The sequence below is a fragment of the Oncorhynchus nerka genome, linkage group LG12 (assembly GCF_034236695.1).
Source record: "Oncorhynchus nerka isolate Pitt River linkage group LG12, Oner_Uvic_2.0, whole genome shotgun sequence".
NCBI lineage: Eukaryota > Metazoa > Chordata > Actinopteri > Salmoniformes > Salmonidae > Oncorhynchus > Oncorhynchus nerka.
The window spans coordinates 88,973,485-88,992,591 of record NC_088407.1 but is presented as its reverse complement, the minus strand read 5'-3'; the positions used below and the strand labels follow the sequence as shown (position 1 = coordinate 88,992,591).

General features: G+C 39.4%; 1 protein-coding gene across 1 annotated transcript in view; it reads right to left on the bottom strand.

Moving 5' to 3' along the window:
* Positions 1-1,312: 1,312 nt before the first annotated feature.
* Positions 1,313-19,107, bottom strand: part of LOC115126843 (M1-specific T cell receptor beta chain-like) — a 19,651-nt gene continuing 1,856 nt past the window's right edge. Inside the window, exons 3-7 of the mRNA XM_065025036.1 lie at positions 15,085-15,178; positions 11,516-11,866; positions 11,341-11,367; positions 6,397-6,503; positions 1,313-1,747 (exon numbers count right to left, since the gene is read on the bottom strand). Of these exons, the coding sequence (XP_064881108.1) occupies positions 1,724-1,747; positions 6,397-6,503; positions 11,341-11,367; positions 11,516-11,866; positions 15,085-15,178 (603 nt within the window). The 3' untranslated portion in view covers positions 1,313-1,723. The remainder of the gene's footprint in view (positions 1,748-6,396; positions 6,504-11,340; positions 11,368-11,515; positions 11,867-15,084; positions 15,179-19,107) is intronic.

The window sequence follows — 19,107 nt, the reverse complement described above, 5'->3', positions numbered from 1 at the left end:
CATCACGGTTCCCCAGCAGCCCCAAACATCTAGTCTAGTGTCTGATTATGCTGCACATCATGGTTCCCCAGCAGCCCCAAACATCTAGTCTAGTGTCTGATTATGCTGAACATCATGGTTCCCCAGCAGCCCCAAACATCTAGTCTAGTGTCTGATTATGCTGAACATCATGGTTCCCTAGCAGCCCCAAACATCTAGTCTAGTGTCTGATTATGCTGCACATCACGGTTCCCCAGCAGCCCCAAACATCTATTCTAGTGTCTGATTATGCTGCACATCATGGTTCCCCAGCAGCCCCAAACATCTAGAGAACAAGCTACCGGCCAAACAAGCTGGTCAGAATTGTCTTTCTCCTCATACTCATCTGGAGGTTGAGAATGTTTCTGTCTCTATTTATGTAATTGTATATGTATTTATGTTAAAAAAAATAGGGACCACAATGGAAATAAGTCCAAGACTTTATTGTGCAATCCCAGTCACTTAAAAAAATTATGTATATATATGTGTATTTTTTTTTGCAAACAAATAAAATCAATCAATCAATCCAAACTGTGGGGAGGGTCGTGAAAATATTTAACTGTGGAGAGGTACATTCTGTCCCTAATTATATACAGTTTATTATTCACAAATGAACATTTAGAAATTGGAAAGCAAAGTGTATTGATACATACTCTACTGCAATCAATCAATCAATCAATCAATCAATCAATCAATCAATCAATCAATCAATCCAAACTGTGCAATGGCCAATTGATGAATGAAAAGAGACATTGTTCCAAAACACTATAAAGTTTAATGACACTAGGAGATTGTCCAGCCAAGCCTTCAATACGTAAGTCTACAAGACAGGGAGGGATGTATTTTCTGTTTGTTCACAACACAAACCATGATATTGAAGTGCCAGAAGTTGGTTTGTTTTGTTAATTGGTTGTTAAACCTGTCGGTGGAAGATTTGTTGAATATATTTTATATAAATATGGCATCATAATGTTGAAAATCTGATTTCCCCCCGATCATGGTCTGCCTCCATCTCTGAAAAGCAGACTGAAGTGGCAAAGTCAATATCCACGTTTATAAAAACAGGGTCGCTGCAGTTCTTGTTATTTGTGGTCGTAAACATTATATTGAGTTAATTCTATGAGGGGGGAGGGTTGTGAAAATATAATAACTGTGGAGAGGTACATTTTGATCTGTCCCTAATTATATACCGTTTATTATTCACAAATGAACATTTAGAAATTGGAAAGCAAAGTGTATTGATACATACTCTACTGGAATTACTGGAAAAACAAACAGACATTGATTTTGTAAGTTAATGGAAAGGTTGTTTTGGCTGAATTTATTCAAATATACATTTAAATTGCAAGTTCATGTTCGTAGGAGATTCTTAAAAGCACATCTTCACATTGACGGGGCAATAAAGAGATACTGGCAACAATAAGCACAATGGACAATACAATCACATGCAGGGGCAAACTGGGACCAGAAACCGGCCCAGGCATTTCTAACACACCTGCCCATGTTTTTCTTTAAGACCCTCTTTACTAGACAAATTATTATTATTTTGCAAAAAAAAAAAAGCCAATTTAGACAGGCCCACTGGGCTAAAGATGAATCAGTCCATCTGGCATTTGCCAGAATTGCCCATTTGCCAGTCCGTTCTTGATCACATGGAAGAATCAACACCCATGCAGGACATCCTCCTTGGGCCGCTTGTATTCTGTTAAATCTGTTTCTCTGAGGAGCCCTGCATGTGAAACACAGACACAGAGATTAAAGACAGTATGGTGTCTGTATGGAAACACAGAGATACAGGATAAAGACAGTATCGTGTCTGTATGGGAAACACAGAGATACAGGATAAAGACAGTATGGTGTCTGTATGGGAACACAGAGATTAAAGACAGTATGGTGTCTGTATGGAAACACAGAGATACAGGATAAAGACAGTATCGTGTCTGTATGGGAAACACAGAGATACAGGATAAAGACAGTATGGTGTCTGTATGGTGAACACAGAGATACAGGATAAAGACAGTATGGTGTCAGTATGGTGAACACAGAGATACTGGATAAAGACAGTATGGTGTCTGTATGGGAACACAGAGATACAGGATAAAGACAGTATGGTGTCTGTATGGGAACACAGACACAGAGATACAGGATAAAGACAGTATGGTGTCTGTATGGAAACACAGAGATACAGGATAAAGACAGTATGGTGTCTGTATGGTAACACAGAGATACAGGATAAAGACAGTATGGTGTCTGTATGGAAACACAGAGATACAGGATAAAGACAGTATGGTGTCTGTATGGGGACACAGAGATACAGGATAAAGACAGTATGGTGTCAGTATGGTGTCTGTATGGGGACACAGAGATACAGGATAAAGACAGTATGGTGTCTGTATGGGGACACAGAGATACAGGATAAAGACAGTATGGTGTCAGTATGGTGTCTGTATGGAAACACAGAGATACAGGATAAAGACAGTATGGTGTCTGTATGGGAACACAGAGATACAGGATAAAGACAGTATGGTGTCTGTATGGGGACACAGAGATACAGGATAAAGACAGTATGGTGACAGTATGGTGTCTGTATGGGGAACACAGAGATACAGAATAAAGACAGTATGGTGTCAGTATGGGAACACAGAGATACAGGATAAAGACAGTATGGTGTATGTATGGGGAACACAGACATAGAGATTAAAGACAGTATGGTGTCTGTATGGGAACACAGAGATACAGGATAAAGACAGTATGGTGTCTGTATGGGAACACAGAGATACAGGATAAAGACAGTATGGTGTCTGTATGGGAAACACAGAGATACAGGATAAAGACAGTATGGTGTCTGTATGGGAATACAGAGATACAGGATAAAGACAGTATGGTGTCTGTATGGTGTCTGTATGGAAACACAGAGATACAGGATAAAGACAGTATGGTGTCTGTATGGGAATACAGAGATACAGGATAAAGACAGTATGGTGTCTGTATGGTGTCAGTATGGTGTCAGTATGGTGTCTGTATGGAAACACAGAGATACAGGATAAAGACAGTATGGTGTCAGTATGGGAACACAGAGATACAGGATAAAGACAGTATGGTGTCTGTATGGGAACACAGAGATACAGGATAAAGACAGTATGGTGTCTGTATGGGGAACACAGAGATACAGGATAAAGACAGTATGGTGTCTGTATGGGAACACAGAGATACAGGATAAAGACAGTATGGTGTCAGTATGGGAACACAGAGATACAGGATAAAGACAGTATGGTGTCTGTATGGGGAACACAGAGATACAGGATAAAGACAGTATGGTGTCTGTATGGAAACACAGAGATACAGGATAAAGACAGTATGGTGTATGTATGGGGAACACAGAGATACAGGATAAAGACAGTATGGTGTCTGTATGGGGAACACAGAGATACAGGATAAAGACAGTATGGTGTCTGTATGGAAACAGAGATACAGGATAAAGACAGTATGGTGTCAGTATGGTGTCTGTATGGGGAACACAGAGATACAGGATAAAGACAGTATGGTGTCTGTATGGGGACACAGAGATACAGGATAAAGACAGTATGGTGTCAGTATGGTGTCTGTATGGAAACACAGAGATACAGGATAAAGACAGTATGGTGTCTGTATGGGAACACAGAGATACAGGATAAAGACAGTATGGTGTCTGTATGGGAACACAGAGATACAGGATAAAGACAGTATGGTGTCTGTATGGTAACACAGAGATACAGGATAAAGACAGTATGGTGTCTGTATGGGAACACAGAGATACAGGATAAAGACAGTATGGTGTCTGTATGGGAACACAGAGATACAGGATAAAGACAGTATGGTGTCTGTATGGGAACACAGAGATACAGGATAAAGACAGTATGGTGTCTGTATGGGGAACACAGAGATACAGGATAAAGACAGTATGGTGTCTGTATGGTGTCAGTATGGAAACACAGAGATACAGGATAAAGACAGTATGGTGTCTGTATGGGAACACAGAGATACAGGATAAAGACAGTATGGTGTCTGTATGGGGAACACAGAGATACAGGATAAAGACAGTATGGTGTCTGTATGGAAACACAGAGATACAGGATAAAGACAGTATGGTGTCATGTATGGGAACACAGAGATACAGGATAAAGACAGTATGGTGTCTGTATGGGAACACAGAGATACAGGATAAAGACAGTATGGTGTCTGTATGGGAACACAGAGATACAGGATAAAGACAGTATGGTGTCTGTATGGGAACACAGAGATACAGGATAAAGACAGTATGGTGTCAGTATGGGAACACTGAGATACTGTAGGATAAAGACAGTATGGTGTCTGTATGGTGTCTGAGATGTCAGGATAAAGACAGTATGGTGTCAGTGTGTCAGTATGGTGTCAGTATGGTGTCCACAGGATAAAGAATCAGGTTTTATTTATCTGTGGTGGGTTCAAACCTTAATTAGATACAGGATATTAACTAGCCTGATCCCAGATCTGTTTGTGTTGACTTGTCAGTGTCAACTAGCCTGGTGATCAGTTTGGTTGTCAGTATGGTGTCAGTACCTGCCTGTCAGTATGTTTGTGTCAGTATGGTGTTCACAGGAATAGAATCAAGGTTTTATTTATATGGTCATGGTGTCTGGTTCAAATCTTTTGTGCTTCTTGTCCATAGCTACTATATTAACTAGCCTGATCCCAGATCTGTTTGTGTTGACTTGTCAACTCCTATGATCGTTAACTAGCCTGATCCCAGATCTGTTTGTGTTGTCTTGTCAACTCCTATGGTCGTTACCTAGCCTGGTCCCAGATCTGTTTGTGTTGTCCTGTCAACTCCTATGGTCGTTAATCCCAGATCTGTTTGCCTGGTCCCAGATCTGTTTGTGTTGTCTTGTCAACTCCTATGGTCATTAACTAGCCTGATCCCAGATCTGTTTGTGTTGTCTTGTCAACTCCTATTGTCATTAACTAGCCTGGTCCCAGATCTGTTTGTGTTGTCTTGTCAACTCCTATGGTCATTAACTAGCCTGGTCCCAGATCTGTTTGTGTTGTCCTGTCAACTCCTATGGTCGTTACCTAGCCTGGTCCCAGATCTGTTTGTGTTGTCTTGTCAACTCCTATGGTCATTACCTAGCCTGATCCCAGATCTGTTTGTGTTGTCCTATGGTCATTACCTAGCCTGGTCCCAGATCTGTTTGTGTTGTCTTGTCAACTCCTATGGTCGTTAACTAGCCTGATCCCAGATCTGTTTGTGTTGACTTGTCAACTCCTATGGTCGTTACCTAGCCTGGTCCCAGATCTGTTTGTGTTGACTTGTCAACTCCTATGGTCGTTAACTAGCCTGGTCCCAGATCTGTTTGTGTTGTCCTGTCAACTCCTATGGTCATTACCTAGCCTGGTCTCAGATCTGTTTGTGTTGTCCTGCGTATCCCACCTGCCTGTCATGTGACATCCCACTGGGCTCAAACTGATTGAATCAACGTTGTTTCAACGCTATTTGTCAACGTATTGTGACGTGGAATCTACGTAGAATAATACTTTAATTTTTCTTATATATATTTTTTAAAGTAATCGGCGTAAACTGTTTTTGTTTGGGGGGGGGGAAATTAAAATCACAGGATTGTGTCATTATGGTAAACGAATTTCAACATAGACAAAATATGTTGAATTTTGATCAATTTAAAACAATATCAGATATTCAAGGTCAGGGTCACTATCAGAAACAAAAACATTATGCTGGGCAGCCCCTCCTACTGGAGAGTTCATCTGTCTTCCATCCCAGGTTTTAACCCAGTCACACTTAGCTATGCTATTTTTCACTGATTATGACCTCTGTGCTTATCGTGGGATGGATTGTTGAGAGATCTCCGCTTAAAATCAAAATAGCATAGAATCTCAAATGGCATTGATCATTTGTACCGTGTGCTATAATGTAACTCTCAACTGCCATCCAGCTCATGTGGTTGTGCTATTAGATGAAGCCCAGTGACAACAGGTTAATCTGTTCTATAAAGGATTCAATACCTGACAGTGGATCCCCATTTGAACTGTGTTGTGCTCTTAGATGGTTGAAATCACGGGGAAAACACACTGGAAATTCAACTAAATGTTGGCTGTCTTTTTGATTGGGTGAATATAAATTGTAATCTCATTGATCAACGTCTAAACCAAATATTTCCCAATGATCCACGTTGAAACGACATGGTGTGCCCAGTGGGATCTGTTTGTGTGGTCACTGTCAACCTGACCATAGGAGTTGGCAAGACCGTACAACACTGATCTGGGACTCCTTGAGCACAAGGCAGAGATAGAAGAGGAGAGAGATGACTGTGTGATGAACCTTTATCATATTTGCAGCGAACTCACCTGGAACTTCCAAATCATAACCATGACGACCAGGCCATAGAAGGTACTCTTAGCGATGAAGATGCTGTAGGCCAGCTTGGCAGTCTGGGTGCTCTTCACATAGTAATCTGCAAGGACAATAAGACATTCAAATTACCGTAACCCTAACCCCTAACCTTAACCCTTAACTCTAACACCTAACCCCTAACCCTAACCCTAAGACCTAACCCTAACCCCTAACCCCTAAACCCTAACACAGGACCAGGAAAACCCTGATATACACTGCAGGTCATCAGTACAGTATGTAGGTCATCAGTATGCAGGTCATCAGTACAGTATGCAGGTCATCAGTACAGTATGCAGGTCATCAGTATGCAGGTCATCAGTATACAGGTCATCAGTATGCAGGTCATCAGTATGCAGGTCATCAGTACAGTATGCAGGTCATCAGTACAGTATGTAGGTCATCAGTATGCAGGTCATCAGTACAGTATGCAGGTCATCAGTATGCAGGTCATCAGTATGCAGGTCATCAGTACAGTATGTAGGTCATCAGTATGCAGGTCATCAGTACAGTATGTAGGTCATCAGTACAGTATGCAGGTCATCAGTATGCAGGTCATCAGTACAGTATGCAGGTCATCAGTACAGTATGCAGGTCATCAGTGCAGTATGCAGGTCATCAGTATGCAGGTCATCAGTATGCAGGTCATCAGTATAGTATGCAGGTCATCAGTATGCAGGTCATCGGTACAGTATGCAGGTCATCAGTATGCAGGTCATCGGTACAGTATGCAGGTCATCAGTATGCAGGTCATCAGTATGCAGGTCATCAGTATGTGGTCATCAGTATCCAGGTCATCAGTATGTAGGTCATCAGTATGTAGGTCATCAGTATGCAGGTCATCAGTATGCAGGTCATCAGTGCAGTATGCAGGTCATCAGTATGCAGGTCATCAGTATGTAGGTCATCAGTATGCAGGTCATCAGTATGTTGGTCATCAGTATGCAGGTGATCAGTACAGTATGCAGGTCATCAGTATGCAGGTCAGCAGTATGCAGGTCATCAGTATGCAGGTCATCAGTACAGTATGCAGGTCATCAGTACAGTATGCAGGTCATCAGTATGCAGGTCATCAGTACAGTATGCAGGTCATCAGTACAGTATGCAGGTCATCAGTACAGTATGCAGGTCATCAGTACAGTATGCAGGTCATCAGTATGCAGGTCATCAGTATGCAGGTCATCAGTACAGTATGCAGGTCATCAGTACAGTATGCAGGTCATCAGTGCAGTATGCAGGTCATCAGTATGCAGGTCATCAGTATACAGGTCATCAGTATGCAGGTCATCAGTATGCAGGTCATCAGTACAGTATACAGGTCATCAGTATGCAGGTCATCAGTATGCAGGTCATCAGTATACAGGTCATCAGTATGCAGGTCATCAGTATGCAGGTCATCAGTATGCAGGTCATCAGTATGCAGGTCATCAGTACAGTATACAGGTCATCAGTATGCAGGTCATCAGTACAGTATGCAGGTCATCAGTACAGTATGCAGGTCATCAGTATGCAGGTCATCAGTATGCAGGTCATCAGTATGCAGGTCATCAGTATGCAGGTCATCAGTACAGTATGCAGGTCATCAGTACAGTATGTAGGTCATCAGTATAGTATGTAGGTCATCAGTATGCAGGTCATCAGTACAGTATGCAGGTCATCAGTATGCAGGTCATCAGTATGCAGGTCATCAGTACAGTATGTAGGTCATCAGTACAGTATGCAGGTCATCAGTATGCAGGTCATCAGTACAGTATGCAGGTCATCAGTACAGTATGCAGGTCATCAGTACAGTATGCAGGTCATCAGTGCAGTATGCAGGTCATCAGTATGCAGGTCATCAGTATGCAGGTCATCAGTATAGTATGCAGGTCATCAGTATGCAGGTCATCGGTACAGTATGCAGGTCATCAGTATGCAGGTCATCGGTACAGTATGCAGGTCATCAGTATGCAGGTCATCAGTATGTAGGTCATCAGTATGTAGGTCATCAGTATCCAGGTCATCAGTATGTAGGTCATCAGTATGTAGGTCATCAGTATGCAGGTCATCAGTATGCAGGTCATCAGTGCAGTATGCAGGTCATCAGTATGCAGGTCATCAGTATGTAGGTCATCAGTATGCAGGTCATCAGTATGTTGGTTATCAGTATGCAGGTCATCAGTACAGTATGCAGGTCATCAGTATGCAGGTCAGCAGTATGCAGGTCATCAGTATGCAGGTCATCAGTACAGTATGCAGGTCATCAGTACAGTATGCAGGTCATCAGTATGCAGGTCATCAGTACAGTATGCAGGTCATCAGTACAGTATGCAGGTCATCAGTACAGTATGCAGGTCATCAGTACAGTATGCAGGTCATCAGTATGCAGGTCATCAGTATGCAGGTCATCAGTACAGTATGCAGGTCATCAGTACAGTATGCAGGTCATCAGTACAGTATACAGGTCATCAGTACAGTATGCAGGTCATCAGTACAGTATACAGGTCATTAGTATGCAGGTCATCAGTATGCAGGTCATCAGTACAGTATGCAGGTCATCAGTACAGTATACAGGTCATCAGTATGCAGGTCATCAGTATGCAGGTCATCAGTACAGTATGCAGGTCATCAGTACAGTATGCAGGTCATCAGTATGCAGGTCATCAGTATGCAGGTCATCAGTACAGTATGTAGGTCATCAGGTACAGTATACAGGTCATCAGTATGCAGGTCATCAGTATGCAGGTCATCAGTACAGTATGTAGGTCATCAGTACAGTATGCAGGTCATCAGTACAGTATGCAGGTCATCAGTATGCAGGTCATCAGTATGCAGGTCATCAGTATGCAGGTCATCAGTATGCAGGTCATCAGTACAGTATGCAGGTCATCAGTATGCAGGTCAGCAGTATGCAGGTCATCAGTATGCAGGTCATCAGTACAGTATGCAGGTCATCAGTATGCAGGTCAGCAGTATGCAGGTCATCAGTATGCAGGTCATCAGTACAGTATGCAGGTCATCAGTACAGTATGCAGGTCATCAGTACAGTATGCAGGTCATCAGTACAGTATGCAGGTCATCAGTACAGTATGCAGGTCATCAGTATGCAGGTCATCAGTACAGTATGCAGGTCATCAGTACAGTATGCAGGTCATTAGTATGCAGGTCATCAGTATGCAGGTCATCAGTACAGTATGCAGGTCATCAGTACAGTATACAGGTCATCAGTATGCAGGTCATCAGTATGCAGGTCATCAGTACAGTATGCAGGTCATCAGTACAGTATACAGGTCATCAGTATGCAGGTCATCAGTATGCAGGTCATCAGTACAGTATGCAGGTCATCAGTACAGTATGCAGGTCATCAGTATGCAGGTCATCAGTATGCAGGTCATCAGTACAGTATGTAGGTCATCAGGTACAGTATACAGGTCATCAGTATGCAGGTCATCAGTATGCAGGTCATCAGTACAGTATGTAGGTCATCAGTACAGTATGCAGGTCATCAGTACAGTATGCAGGTCATCAGTATGCAGGTCATTAGTATTCAGGTCATCAGTATGCAGGTCATCAGTATACAGGTCATCAGTATGCAGGTCATCAGTATGCAGGTCATCAGTATACAGGTCATCAGTATGCAGGTCATCAGTATGCAGGTCATCAGTATGCAGGTCATCAGTATGCAGGTCATCAGTATACAGGTCATCAGTATGCAGGTCATCAGTATGCAGGTCATCAGTACAGTATACAGGTCATCAGTATGCAGGTCATCAGTATGCAGGTCATCAGTATACAGGTCATCAGTATGCAGGTCATCAGTATGCAGGTCATCAGTACAGTATGCAGGTCATCAGTATGCAGGTCATCGGTACAGTATGCAGGTCATCAGTATGCAGGTCATCGGTACAGTATGCAGGTCATCAGTATGCAGGTCATCAGTATGTAGGTCATCGGTATGTAGGTCATCAGTATCCAGGTCATCAGTATGTAGGTCATCAGTATGCAGGTCATCAGTATGCAGGTCATCAGTGCAGTATGCAGGTCATCAGTATGCAGGTCATCAGTATGTAGGTCATCAGTATGCAGGTCATCAGTATGTTGGTCATCAGTATGCAGGTCATCAGTATGCAGGTCAGCAGTATGCAGGTCATCAGTATGCAGGTCATCAGTACAGTATGCAGGTCATCAGTACAGTATGCAGGTCATCAGTACAGTATGCAGGTCATCAGTATGCAGGTCATCAGTACAGTATGCAGGTCATCAGTACAGTATGCAGGTCATCAGTACAGTATACAGGTCATCAGTACAGTATGCAGGTCATCAGTACAGTATACAGGTCATCAGTACAGTATGCAGGTCATCAGTACAGTATGCAGGTCATCAGTATGCAGGTCATCAGTATGCAGGTCATCAGTACAGTATGCAGGTCATCAGTACAATATGCAGGTCATCAGTACAGTATACAGGTCATCAGTACAGTATGCAGGTCATCAGTACAGTATACAGGTCATTAGTATGCAGGTCATCAGTATGCAGGTCATCAGTACAGTATGCAGGTCATCAGTACAGTATACAGGTCATCAGTATGCAGGTCATCAGTATGCAGGTCATCAGTACAGTATGCAGGTCATCAGTATGCAGGTCATCAGTATGCTGGTCATCAGTACAGTATGCAGGTCATCAGTACAGTATGCAGGTCATCAGTATGCAGGTCATCAGTATACAGGTCATCAGTATGCAGGTCATCAGTATGCAGGTCATCAGTACAGTATGCAGGTCATCAGTATGCAGGTCATCAGTATACAGGTCATCAGTATGCAGGTCATCAGTATGCAGGTCATCAGTATGCAGGTCATCAGTACAGTATGCCATGTATTTAGGTATGTAGAAAAATAACTGTAGTATAAAATGGACACATTTACCTGTCGTTATCTCTCCCCCACTTTGACCTGAAAGAAACAAAGAAGGAGAGTTTCAGACGAGATTATACACCACGGTACCACTTAGACATTGGGGAATGCATTAGAGCCTCAAAACTAGTGTACTAGTTCAGTCAAATCTCTTTCTTCTCAAAAACAGTGTTCATTGTTTTATTACCTTGGAGATCTCCACTAATGGTGTCATTCACTTTTATATCGTCAGTCCCATTGTAAAAGCTGACAATGCAGGTGAATCTGTTCTCTGGTTTGTGCCATTCATTGGCTGGGACTCTCAGTCTGCTGGTGATACTGTATAAACCATCTTTATCCCACAAGGCCCTGTTGTCGGTCCCGGCACCTTCAGTTCTGTTGACATTGTTGATTTGCCAGAAGACCGTGACGTGGTCGGGGTAGAAGCGGGTGGCTACACACACTAGGGTCTTCTTCTTCTTCTTGTTTCTATCTTCACACTCCTTAGCGGAGGGTGCTAGGACTTTCACTGTGGGTTCAGTGACTTTGATGTTTGGATCTGCATGGAGAAAACAGTGGAGTATTTTAACACTCAATCAATGGCTCTGTTTGCTGTCGACATCATACCTGAACCCGAGTGCTTTAAAACACAGTTCATCACAAAATGAATCAATGAGAGAGTTCATCACAAAATGAATCAATGAGACAGTTCATCACAAAATGAATCAATGAGACAGTTCATCACAAAATGAATCAATGAGAGAGTTCATCACAAAATGAATCAATGAGACAGTTCATCACAAAATGAATCAATGAGACAGTTCATCACAAAATGAATCAATGAGACAGTTCATCACAAAATGAATCAATGAGAGAGTTCATCACAAAATGAATCAATGAGACAGTTCATCACAAAATGAATCAACGAGAGAGTTCATCACAAAATAACAATAACAATCACAAAATGTCATTAATCAATAAATGTCATTAAATCACAAAATGTCATTAATCAATAAATGTATACCAAGTCAAACACATAGAAACAGAGGGTTCATCAGCAGCTTAACAATGAACCACAAAATGTCATTAATCAATAAACTGTACCAAATCACAAAATGTATCATTAATCAATATTATCATAGTATTAATATAGTATTACAGTAGTATTATTACGGTAGTATTACAGTAGTATTACAGTATTATTATTATCATGTAATTACAGTATATTATAACATAGTATTAAAGTATTACTATTACAGTATTATTATAGTAGTATTATAACAGTATCACAGTAGTATTATCACAGTATTATTATAGTATTATGATTACAGTAGTATTACAGTATTATTATTACAGTATTATTACAGTAGTATTATAACAGTAGTATTACAGTATTACTATTACAGTATTATTACAGTAGTATTATAACAGTATCACAGTAGTATTATCACAGTATTATTATAGTATTATGAGTACAGTAGTATTACAGTAGTATTACAGTATTACTATTACAGTAGTATTACAGTAGTATTATAACAGTATCACAGTAGTATTATCACAGTATTATTATAGTATTATGATTACAGTAGTATTACAGTAGTATTACAGTATTATTACAGTAGTATTATAACAGTATCACAGTAGTATTATCACAGTATTATTATAGTATTATTATTACAGTAGTATTACAGTAGTAGTATCACAGTATTATCACAGTATTACTATTACAGTAGTATTACAGTAGTATTACAGTATTACTATTACAGTAGTATTATAACAGTAGTATTATTATAGTATTATGATTACAGTAGTATTACAGTAGTATTACAGTAGTAGTATCACAGTATCATCACAGTATTATTATTACAGTAGTATTACAGTAGTATTACAGTATTACTATTACAGTAGTATTACAGTAGTATTATAACAGTAGTATTACAGTAGTATTACAGTAGTATTATAACAGTAGTATTACAGTAGTATTACAGTATTACTATTACAGTAGTATTACAGTAGTATTACAGTAGTATTACAGTAGTATTACAGTATTACTATTACAGTAGTATTATAACAGTAGTATTACAGTAGTATTACAGTAGTATTACAGTAGTATTACTATTACAGTAGTATTACAGTAGTATTATCACAGTAGTATTATCACAGTATTATTACAGTAGTATTATTACAGTAGTATTATTACAGTATTATCACAGCGGTATTATTACAGTTGTATTACAGTATTATCACAGCGGTACTATTACAGTTGTATTACAGTATTATTATCACAGTAGTATTATTACAGTATTATCATTATTATTACAGTAGTATTACAGTAGTATTATTGAAGTATTATCACAGTATTATTATTACAGTAGAATTCTTACAGTATTCTTACAGTATTCTTATAGTATCATTATTAATACAGTAGTATTACAGTATTATTCTTACACTATTCTTACAGTATTCTTATAGTATCATTATTAATACAGTAGTATTACAGTATTATTATTACACTATTCTTACAGTATTCTTATAGTATCATTATTAATACAGTAGTATTACAGTATTATTATTACACTATTCTTACAGTATTCTTATAGTATCATTATTAATACAGTAGTATTACAGTATTATTATTACACTATTCTTACAGTATTCTTATAGTATCATTATTAATACAGTAGTATTACAGTATTATTATTACACTCTTACAGTAGTCTTACAGTATTGTAACAGTATTATAACAGTATTGTAACAGTATTATTACAGTATTCTTACAGTATTACTACAGTATTATAACAGTATTATACCAGTATTATAACAGTATTGTAACAGTATTATAACAGTATTCTTACAGTATTACTACAGTATTGTAACAGTATTATAACAGTATTATAACAGTATTCTTACAGTATTATTACAGTATTATAACAGTATTGTAACAGTATTGTAACAGTATTGTAACAGTATTATAACAGTATTCTTACAGTATTATAACAGTATTATTACAGTATTCTAACAGTATTGTAACAGTATTACTACAGTATTATACCAGTATTCTTACAGTATTACTACAGTATTCTAACAGTATTCTACCAGTATTACAGTATTCTAACAGTATTACTACAGTATTATTACAGTATTATAACAGTATTGTAACAGTATTGTAACAGTATTGTAACAGTATTGTAACAGTATTCTTACAGTATTATAACAGTATTATTACAGTATTCTAACAGTATTGTAACAGTATTACTACAGTATTATACCAGTATTCTTACAGTATTACTACAGTATTCTAACAGTATTCTAACAGTATTACAGCATTCTTACAGTATTACTACAGTAGTATAACAGTATTCTTACAGTATTCTACCAGTATTACAGTATTCTAACAGTATTACTACAGTATTCTTACAGTATTATTACAGTATTCTTACAGTATTGTAATAGTATTACTACAGTATTATACCAGTATTACTACAGTATTACTACAGTATTCTAACAGTATTCTAACAGTATTACAGCATTCTTACAGTATTACTACAGTAGTATAACAGTATTCTTACAGTATTCTACCAGTATTACAGTATTCTAACAGTATTACTACAGTATTCTTACAGTATTACTACAGTAGTATAACAGTATTATACCAGTATTACAGTATTACTACAGTAGTATAACAGTATTCTTACAGTATTCTACCAGTATTACAGTATTCTAACAGTATTACTACAGTATTCTTACAGTATTCTACCAGTATTACAGTTTTCTTACCCAGAACTGTTAGCTTAGTTCCCTCTCCAAAGTAGGCAGCATAAGCACCAGAGCACACCACATCCTCACAGACAGAAAACCAAGAGGATTCTAGCTACCCATTGGTGTATTTGCAGTAGTTTGGCTTGTAGCAAAGGAAGTAATACTGTATTTCTAAGCATGTCTATGTCGACAGAGCATAGGGCTAATCCACTTTATCATTAGCTCTTTGTACAGCTTAAATGTCCCCCCCCCCCCCCCTGAATATGTTCATGCTCAACTATGCCAGGAATGCAAAGCAAACAAACCCCTTAATTAAACAATAATTTCATGATGATGTATTTGCAATATATTTTTTAAAGAAAGTTGAAAAGCTGAATCCCTTACCTAGAACAGTGAGTCTGGTACCTGGACCAAACTCTGCCTTATCCGTGTACCACAGAGACATACCATGCTCTACATTACAGACACTGGATGACATCTGACACGGATCTGTTACTTTGCCTGTTCTGAACTGTCATGCACTTCCATTCAAACTGATACAACACCACAATATAGATTCATTACAAACCAAACGCCTGAGGAATTGGAACATTGTTTTATAAACCATAAAGATATTTTCTCTCCATCTCTGGTTCACACACCGGATTAAAAAAAACAAGACAACGTCTCTTTCACCAACAGATAAACCCATGACGGCATAGATAACAGATGACAGAATCAGTTTTCTCACCCAGAACTGTGAGTTTGGTGCCATTGCCGAAGTACGCCTGGTTGGTGTTCACACTGATACACAGCTACAGAAATAACCCCTCCTCACTACTCAGTAGTAGCAGAGTTTATCTGAAGCCTTTACACCACCAACCTGCTGTCTTTGGTTGTTGGATTTAGTTATTCTATGAAATGTAATGACATCACAAAATCATTTCCAGATTATGTAGAGATGAAATGATCATTGTTTTGACCGAAGTACCTAAGACTGTGTCTGGTTCCACTGCGAAGGAACCTCTTCTCCTCTAGCTGATACGTATTATAATGAAGGAAGACTGTGTCTGGGCACGGAGCCAGACAGCTTTATACCATGATGATTGGAGCACATAACTAATGCCTTTACTGTGATCCATTCAAATACACTCTCTTACTTTAACACGATTTAGACGTATAGTCAAATACGATATTGTCTATATTGCCAAATGTAAAAATATTTTGGTCTTTGTTATTCCCTCATGTACATTTGTCAGATAGAGTCCACAACATTTCATTGTTCATTTTCTTACCTAAAACGGTGAGTTTGGTGCCGGCTCCAAAATATGCCTCCGAGTACGAGCACAGAGACTCAAAGCAGTATCTTTACTGTCTCTCTGACTTTGTTTCGACTCCATCTTTGTTACTCTGTTAAAGTTATTTAAAAACTCTTCACGGGACCTTTCAGCTGAGGGGGTTAAATCTGACATAGTTTAACAACCAAATCAATTATGGGGATTATTTTACTAATTAAATTCAAGTGCGTTCCACCTCGACCAATCTTTAGGTCACATTCCAATCCATGAATATCAACCACACACTGTAACCTACAGACTGTAGCCATAAGATATAAAGGTGTTTAAATGACATGTAGTTTTTAAAAATCCCAATCAGGTGCCAACGTTATATTATGTTGGTGTGTTGTCTCACCTAGAACAGTTAACCTGGTTCCTCCACCGAAGTCAGCCTGGCCGACGCCACCAGCACAGTGGATTTACTCCACCTGTATGTAACCACGTCAGGAGGACGATCGATAGATACTACCCAGTCATTCTGTTACAGTACCATTCTCTAATAAACTTTACAACCACATACATTATAACCACATAGTTTACATGGTTTATAACCACTGCTCTTTTTTTCAGTGTCATTTCTCACCTAGAACAGTTAACCTGGTTCCTCCACCGAAGTCAGCCTGGCCGGCACCATTAGCACAGTACAGTGGAACACTGCTCTAATATAGATATATAGAGGTGCTGAGCAACACTGCTCTAATATAGATATACAGTATAGACGTGCTGAGCCTGGCACCATTACCACAGTACAGTGGAATACTGCTCTAGTATAGATATATAGAGGTGCTGAGCCTGGCCGACACCATTAGCACAGTACAGTGGAATACTGCTCTAATATAGATATATAGAGGTGCTGAGCCTGGCCGACACCATTAGCACAGTACAGTGGAATACTGCTCTAATATAGATATATAGAGGTGCTGAGCCTGGCATCATTAACACAGTACAGTGGAATCCTGCTCTAGTCAAGCAAGTCCTTTTCTCGTCAACTTTAAATGGTACATGGCCTCCGATAACTGTATTGGTCAAGACGTCCTACCGATCAACACCGTGTTCCAACCAGTCAAACAAGACCGACACAGATGACTCAAACATACTGTAATACTACGATATCAAATCTCTTCTCACGAGTATGTTGTCTCACTCACATTCACTGTCCGTACGCCAAACATAGTGTACGGGATTACTTACCGAGAACTGTTAATTTGGTGCCTTGTCCAAAATAGGCCTCATAGTTGGCACAGTGTACAGGCTTAACATCAAAAAGCATTGAGTGGAGTAACACTAGTATGAACTAATCTAATGTACTGAATCTAGAATCAACTAACTCCTCACATCACCAAACCCCTAAACCACACATAGAGACCCATTAGTTCCATCATGCTGAATATTCTCTTACCCAGAACAGTCAGTTTGGTTCCTGCTCCAAACAATGCAGGATTATAGTTGTCACAGTGTGGACATACTGAGCAGTAATGTGCCGACCAGCTACTGAACTTGTCAACGCATTTGGCATCTAACATAATAACCGCTTTTTACGACTAGTCAGTTGTTCAAATGAACTATTAGATCCATAAACATAACATTGTCAGGTACAGTAAGTAAATCAATGAGGAAGTATTTACCTAAAACAGTGAGTTTGGTTCCATTGCCAAAGAAGGCTGGTTGGTTTGAAGTCACAGTGTTTTCACATCAACCATTTAGTTCAGCTGAATCATAGACACTAATCAAACATCTCCAGGGTTACAGATCTATATCAATGTCATTCATCTGAAGTGAACTTACCTAAAACAGTGAGTTTGGTTCCATTCCCAAAGTAGGCCTCTCTTCCAGTGTCACATCGTTTTCCTCCTCTTCCAAAAATACCTCAGATCTCTTTGTCATTCAGCCTCAAGGGAATATGAACAGAGATACTCAGATATACTCAGAGATACTCAAATAACTACAGAGTTCAGCAAAACATTTGAGGAGATTTTATGGTCAAACATGAATCAAACCAACTCCCTTATGTAACTAAATCTGACTTCATAAGTTTGTTGTCTTGTCCAGGAAAATGCTCCCAATAAAGTAGATTTTATAATCCTGAAGACTGGTTGAAATCTTGTTTTATCCTTCAGTATTATCAAAACATCTCTCCAGACTCCTCGACAGTCTGTAGCAGTGTGTGAATAGGCCCCAGACCTCTCCTGTATGGAAGTGAATGGTAGGAGGTTTTTGTACGGCGTCTCTATGTAAATATATCACCGTGGCCCCCTGTCCCCACAGTGTGAAAGCATCACACAAAAACACTGGTTCTGTTCTTTCTGTTGTTTATTTCCCCTCCCCTGTTCTCTCTCTGTATCTCTCTCACCATCTCAGTCTCTCAGCGTCTGTCTGAAGCAGCAGGTGTGTCGGCATGGAGGGTTACTGCAGTTGGATCCTGACCCTATAAATAGAACATCAAATTCATGATTTTAATAATAAACATTTACATTTGGATATTTACTTTTTTATCTCTATTGATTGATGTAATGAATAACATCAATAAAAAAGACAATGTGAAAAGACAATATCCAAATGTAATGTTTATAATTAATATTATGGCATTCCACTGTTGTTACTGGGAGGGGATCCTGGTCCAAACTGACAGCTTCTATTTCCGTCAGCAGTACTAAGAAAAGCAGCAGGGAGGAGAGGAGGAGAGGGATGGGGAGGAGGAGGAGGAGGGGGAGGAGGAGAGGAGGGA